Genomic DNA, 7,101 nt, shown 5'->3' on the forward strand with positions numbered 1-7,101 from the left:
ACTAAGCCAGCCCGGAGAGGGGAAGGGACCTGCCTAAGGTCACACAGCAAGATGGTGACTGTTCCGGGACTGGAACGCAGGTCTTCTGACAGTTTAAGGCTTTCCCCAGCAGATGATACCATGTCCTGTCCGAACCGCAGACTGCAGCCGGAGAGGTCTGAGAGCTGAGTCCGGGGGGCTTCAGAGGGCACAGCCTCAGCGCTGGCCCAACACAACCTCCCAAAAGTAGGTGAGGGCGAGCCAGCGGAGGCCCCCTGAGCCCAGGAGGGCCGCGGGGGGTTTCTGCCGAGTTCTCCTGACAATTTACAGGGAAATCAGTATGAGTCGGGACTGGAAAAGCCGAGGTCACACTCGCCTCTCGCTTCGCCTCGCGGGCGCCTTGGCGGAGCCGGTGTCCGGGGGCGGGTCGGTGGCTTCGCTCCATCTGGAGAAAGCATTAAGGGCCTGGCCTAATGCGATCCGCAAATGTGCTGCTGTTTCCGACCTGAGGCGGCGACTCCGGGCCGAAGGGAGGCGGCCAGTGCCGGGCCCACGCACCGCGCGTCCCCTCGCCGGCTCGGCCCCGGCCGCCCCGCCGCACACCCCGCCCGCTGCCCGCTGCCCCGCGGCGTCTCCTCCCGCGTCCGCGCGTCCCCGGCACCCTGTGCCCGCTCTCCCCGCGGGCGCGTCGCCTGGGCCCCTGGCGCCTCAGGCTCTCGGGACCCACCGGCCGGGCGGCGGGACCTTCCGACGCTCCCGGTTCCCGGCTCCCGGCCGCTGTCAGCCCGTTCTCCGCCCGGGAAGCCCAAGCCCGAGAGCCCCCGCTCTCCGGGGCTCCCCCACAAGGAAGAGCGCCCCCCGCGCGCGGAGAGCCCCGCACACGTCCCTCCGCGAACGCCCCCGGGCCCCACGGAGCGCTGCGAGGGGAGCGCCCCGGTCCTGGAGGACCCCGGGACCCGCAGAGAAACCCCCTCCCGCTCCGCGTCCCCCAGCCCTGCTCGGCGGCCACGGCCCCGCGTCGTCCTTCCCCGACCTCGCGCGGAGCTCGCGGCACCCACCTTGCGCCGCGGACGCTTCTGGGACGTGCGGCCCGGGCGGCGCGGGCCCGGCGCGCGCGGCGGAGAGGCGGGCGAGCGGCCCCGTCAACACCTCGTGCGGAATCCGGCCCCAGGACGTTCCCCGACGCCGGCCTCCCGCCCGCGGCGCCGCAGTCGCCGCCGCCGCCGAGCAGTTAAATGGGGCTGGGACGGGGGCCGCCCCGCCTCTCCCGCCCCCTCCGGGCGCCGAGCGCGGCGCGGGCGGGGACCCAGCGGCGGAGGGCGCGCGCCGCCACCTGCACCGCCCGGCAAGTGCACGGCGCGCCCGGCCGCCCTCCGCCCGAGCCGGGGGGCGCCGGGGCGCGAGGGGAGCGCGTGAGGGGCCGGGCCCGGGCCGCTCGGAGCGCGCGGGGCCTCGGCGACGGCGAGACGCGGCTGGAACGCTCCTCCGCCCGCTTCCTGGAAGCCACTCCTCGCCCTGGGCCGGCCGCCAGGCGTGGTGCCAAGAGCCGGGATTGCCGACGCCGCCACCGCCGCCGCCGGCAGGCGCGCTGGGGAGAGGCGGCCGCGGCCGCGCGAGCCAGCCCGGGGCGCCCCGCCTCAGTCGGAGCCGGGAGGGGGGCTGCCGCCGCCCCCCACCGCCCCGAGCCTCCAGCCGCCCTTCCCGGGCCCGCCCGGCGGCCACACCGAGGGCTCTCCGGAGCCACCGGCTCGTGCCCGCGGGCCTCAGCTGCCCCCGGACCTGAGAGGAGTCAGGCCCCCCTCCCGGCCCGCGCCCCTCGGTCCCGGGGGAGACCCCGCGCCCCGCGCAGACCTGGCACCGCCGCCGACTCCTGGGCGCGCTCGCCGCACGGACGTCCGGCTGCCACGGGCCACGAGCGGCCGAATAGGGTCACCCCCGGCCAGGTCCCGGCAGCCACTTATGGGAGCTGGGCTTGCTTGAACCGCGCTGACGATGAGGGGCCAGGCCCGGGGTTAAGGGTAAAGGGGTGTCAAGACCGGGAACAGGGGTGACTTTCCTTGTGGACTCCTGGAAGTGAAGGGAATTAGACACAATGTTCGTCCCTGGCGTTGGCCTCATCACGAAGGTATCAAGGCAGGGGCCGGGCATTGCTCGGAAAGGCTGCCTTGGGCCCCCACCTAAGTGCGACCACGGACTCATTTCCTTGGGGGCCTGAGCGTGCCAGCCACTGTGCTGAGCTCTTCCGGGCCCAACGGGGTTGGTTAGGATCCTGATTCCCACTTCACAGCGAGGAAGCCCAGGGGATCAATACATTGCACGCAGTGAGTTGCAAAGCCGGGACTGAAGCTGGTGAACTCTGCTGTTCGTCCCTGAGGTTCATCTCCCGCCTGTTCTGTAGTTGGTACACTCAGATGGGGGTAGAGCTTTACAGAGGGGAGCTGACCCCCTGTCTGCCTCCCTCCCACTGTCTTACCTTCCTGGCCCTCGGGTCTCCTCTGGCCGAGAGGAGGATCTGCAGACTGTCTCCGCACTCCATGTGAGATGGCTGGAATCTCATGGTGAAATGAGAAGAGGACATTCAGGGTCAAGAGGGCAGAGAGGACCAGGACGCAGTGGGACACGACTCAGTCTGGGGCAGGAGAGCTGGGCAGAACCACAGAAAACGCACTTACCTACAGTTCTTGTAGTTATGATCTTAGGAGGTCAAGGGAACGGTGAAGCTGGCAGTCGCGAACTCTGAAATGCAGAGTTAGGTCCCTGCCAGCCCTGGGTCACGTCCGCCAACCAATCAATACACAACCTCATTTTATCTGTGGTTCTCATTAAAACATCTACTATCTTTTCACGAACATTGAGCCCACAACCACCAGCGGCACAAGTCCTTGCCCAGTGCCCCGCATCGAGCTTGAGGATTTGCTCTGGAGGACACATCGCTCACAGCCACTGCTTAGGACCTCCAGCCAGGCCTCCAGCACGGCTCTTGGAGGCCCTGTTAAACAGCAAAATCGCCAAAAAAGAAGACTGAAATGTAAAAAGTGGCACTGCATTGACCCTAAAAGGACACTGGTTTACAGCGTGAAAGCCGACACGGGAAGGCAGAGGCGCGCCTCCCTGTTGTCCACCTTCACGGGGAACGTGCGTATCAGGCGATTCACAGTTTCCACCATGAAAACATTGCAAGTATCGATTTGCAGATTCCAAATAAATCTTTGCAAGGAGGTGAATTCACAAACACAGAAGCTGCAAATAATGAGGACGGACTGTAGGTGCTTCTCATATCAGAACACCGTTCCAGAACATCTGCGGGGCACCAGGCACTGTTCTGGGCCCGTCACCTGCACCAGCCTAAGGGGGAGGCATTGTTTTTATTCCGCTTTACAAATGAGGAGACTGCTGCAGAAAGGTTGACCCGCAGGTTCTTAGCAACTAGAATGTGCCAGTTCTCACGTCATTCATATTCTAAAACCAGCCCAGTGTTTCACAGAGTCTGTTGCCAGAAGCTCATGAATATTCAAGATGAAATGGAGAATTCAAAGAGATATTATGCCCCATGCAGCTGGGGTGAGCTGAGCTGACCGTGCCCGCACGCAGTTCAGGAAAGCACCACGAAGACCTCTGGAGCAGAAGGTGTGCTGGGAACGCTGGAGCCTCTGTGCTCCAGGGACTCCTGCCTCCACGGGACTCCCTGCCTCATTTTACCGTGGGCACTTGTGATTCCTGCGCCGCCTCCGGGGAGCGCCCGCACCAAGTGTGGAGGCCGGGCTGAGCCGCTCTCTCCCAGGGGCTACACCTCCTACAGGGCCAATCCCTTAAGAAACAGGTGATCAGGAGTGGAAAGGAAGAGAGCAAACTTCCCCAGCTCCCCGAGGCAGTGCTGCCTGCCTCTCTCTCCAGCGGATCAAGCGGTCCTGTTTGTGACTCCAGCACTGGGAGTGTGGGTGACGAAGAGCCACGAAGGGCAGACTCCGCTTAGGGAGGGGCTGGCCGGACCTCGCAGGCCCTGTTCCCGGGTTCCCACCTAACTACCCCCATTAGGACTCTCCTTCACCACTTTGCCCAAAGTGTGGACACAAAACCTTCCCTTAGTCCCGCATCCACGCTCCCCTCCGCCCTGCACCCCCGCCACTCAGCTCTGGCCCACATGTTTGAACAAGACATTGCCAAAGATTGGGAAAAATCTGGGGAGTGGGAAGAACAGAAGAGAATGAGCCCCCAAAAGACAATCTTGGATTGGGCTGCTGGGCACGGAGATGCCCACCCAATCTATCTCCCAAGGCTCAGGACCTAGGCTACCCCCCCCACCCCCAAGAGAATCCCCACTGCCTGAGGACAGGGCGGCGTTATCAACCCTGAGAGGTCTGAGAAACCGAGTTCCATTTCCTCCCGAGGATGCATCCTCTTGCGTTCCGGTTTCCGTTGCCAGCCACGGGTCTGCTTCTTCCCTGAAGAGCTTCGGGGATTCCCACCTCTACTCCCAGCATCGCCTACTAACCCCAGCCACAGGCGGGCAAGCGCAGCAATGCATCATTCGTGTGCCAGGCACAGACAGAGGACCAGGGAGGACCAGGCACGGTACTGTGGGTGATGCAGGTGTGGGAGTAGGTGTGCATTTTACCCTTAGACAGACAGGACGTCCTTTCCCGGCCTCAGCCTGAATTTGTTCTTGATACAGAATTGCTCCTTCTGCTTGCAGGACTTGTGAGATGGGTTTGAGAAGGCACAAAGCCTGCGCTCTCAGCCAAAGCCGCCAGGAGACAAGAGGCCGGGGCGCGCTAGGTGAGCACGGTGTCCCAGGGCTGCGAGATAGTCAAGAGGGTGTCCTTACGGAAGAAAACGGAAAGGGAGTCAAGAGCAGGACAGGAAAGGGGAAGAGCAGGACGAGCCCGGGGCCCAGGTGCTGTCTCGCCTTTGCTTGATTGTTAAGGTCCCTGGAGCAGGAGATCCTGCCGCAGACTTGGCCAGTCTTAAGGCAACAGGCCTGCACTGTGGTATCCACGTGCCAGTGAGGCCTGGCCACCCCTGGACTTGGGTGGTGGGTGTGACCTCCCAGGCAGCTCCCATAAACCAGAGACAGCGCTTCAGAGAAGCCCTAAGGGGTGACCCCTTGATAGCCATGCTCCCTTCAGCTGGGGCACGGGTGCACCTGCCAATACTGGGGGTCTGGACAGGGCGTCCACATTGACAGCATCAGCTGCACCTGATTTTAAGGTCTCCTTAGCTCTATATGGGAAACATGCTCCGCTGGTCCCTCTTTGGAACAGAAATTTGCTTTATAAAATGTGTTCAAGTATTCTGCCTCCTCTGCAAGAAAACACCCTTGGGAGGAGGGGTGACAAGAGGTCACCCCTCTTGTGAGGGGTGAGGGGCTCTGGGCTTTGGCACAACCTCATTCTTGGTTTCTCCTCTCATCCTGCACTGAGATCCCCCAGAGAGCATCTCGGGGCCCCAGATTAGTGATTTCGTGACTTCTCCGAGGGGCCGGACTCATGATTTCAAGTCAGGAGCTCAGGAATGAGGACGGTTGTGGCTCTGGAGCTCTGAGCCAATCGGAATCTCTCTCCAGAGGGTGGTGTAGGACAGACTCTTTCTAGAAAGTTTCAAATCTTTAGCGGTGAGATAAGGAGCGTTAGCATCCCCTGAAGTGTTGGAAAGGGACCGAACTGGGATCTGGTGACCTTCCATGCCTCAAACCAAGGCTGGTTCCCACGTGGCCTCTAGGACTAGCAAGAAGCTGACCTGATTCAATCTGGTCAATATCATATCAATTCAATTCAATTCATATCAAACAATTCAATATCAACACTCTGATAATCACACACACACACACACACACACACACACACACACACACATCCAGATGGACTACTATGGAACAGAAGCAAAACACAGAGGCCCCAGGAAGAATGGATTTGCTAGTAGCCTTGAACCATTTCACTCTGCCCCTGAGAACATTTATCTTCCCCTGAGAGGTACAAGGTGAGTGGGGAACACTGGAGCTGTCATCAGGAAACCCACAACTGAGGTCCAGGATTGGCCACAAATTGGGGGATTCTGGGCAAGTCACTTCACCTCTCTGAGCATCCGCTTTCCGGGCTTCCTTGGAGGCAATGGATCCTTCCAGTGTAACATCCAAAATTGTATCTATACTCTTCTTGTGTAATATAGCAACACCTTCCTAAACTACGACTCAGCCATGGCAATGTCTATGGCCCTAACCCCAGCCAGAACAGGAAAGCCCTCTGAGCACATCCGCGTGACCCCAGATTTAAGCATATTGTGTCTGAGCAAATACTCGAGGCTCACTCAGACTCTTGATGCTTTTGTTTGTGCATAGTTCCAATGTGTCTGTTCATCTGGCTCCCAAGAAAAACTTGGTCAAGTTAGTAACTTTAGTTAACTAAAGTTAGCTTTAGTAAAGTTAGTAGCTTCATAACTGTAAATTTGAAAGGAAAAGAAAGCCTGCTAAGAAAAGGGATATTAACAATGTAAAGTCACTACTGAAGAACTGTAAAAGGCACAAGAGATGGGGAGCAGGGAACCCCACCATAGTTGGAGACCGTTTCATTCCCTTCAGATGACTTCAGAAAATCACTGTGTGATGGCACAGTATTGGGTTTGTGTTCACAAATCTAGATTATTTATGAATGCCTTTGTTCGTTAGACCCTACTTATGGCTGTATTAAACTCCATGTTACATTTTAGAAAAACATTTGAGGGGCGCCTGGGTGGCTCAGTGGGTTAAAGCCTCTGCCTTCGGCTCAGGTCATTATCTCAAGGTCCTGGGATCGAGCCCAACATCAGGCTCTCTGCTCAGCAGGGAGCCTGCTTCCCCCTCTCTCTGCCTGCCTCTCTGCCTACTTGTGATCTCTCTCAGATAAATAGAATCTTTAAAAAAAAAAAAGAAAAGAAAAGAAAAACATTCTATCACAAAAGGGTTAGATTCAAGAAAAACAACAACAACAATAAGCAAGATATGTTCCTTCACTTCTTCACTCAGTTTCTGAAAAAAATCACATCTAGAACATCACCTCCGACGACTCTAGGAGACCAAGATTTTATTCCAAGGTTGATCAATTTGCACAAAAAAAGAACAGAGTGCAAAGTACCTGTACACACCGTTTT

At 58.9% G+C, this 7,101-nt stretch overlaps 2 protein-coding genes across 2 annotated transcripts in view; one reads left to right on the forward strand and one right to left on the reverse strand.

The window, feature by feature from the left end:
• Positions 1 to 1,547, reverse strand: part of ADAMTSL3 (ADAMTS like 3) — a 339,169-nt gene extending 337,622 nt beyond the window's left edge. Inside the window, exon 1 of the mRNA XM_045067215.1 lies at positions 1,038 to 1,547. The gene's annotated coding sequence lies outside the window, so the exon portion shown is untranslated. The remainder of the gene's footprint in view (positions 1 to 1,037) is intronic.
• On the forward strand, positions 320 to 1,762 carry LOC123388105 (translation initiation factor IF-2-like). Its single transcript, XM_045067216.1, has one exon. The coding sequence runs from the start codon at positions 320 to 322 to the stop codon at positions 1,760 to 1,762; it is 1,443 nt and encodes a 480-aa protein (XP_044923151.1).
• Positions 1,763 to 7,101: the final 5,339 nt, after the last annotated feature.

The sequence above is a fragment of the Mustela putorius genome, unplaced genomic scaffold (assembly GCF_011764305.1).
Source record: "Mustela putorius furo isolate JIRA1106 unplaced genomic scaffold, ASM1176430v1.1 tig00003875_pilon_pilon_pilon, whole genome shotgun sequence".
Taxonomy (NCBI): Eukaryota; Metazoa; Chordata; class Mammalia; order Carnivora; family Mustelidae; genus Mustela; species Mustela putorius.

Excerpts from the sequence above, each read along its gene's own strand:
- LOC123388105 (XM_045067216.1), top strand. The coding sequence starts at position 320 with ATGAGTCGGGACTGGAAAAGCCGAGGTCACACTCGCCTCTCGCTTCGC.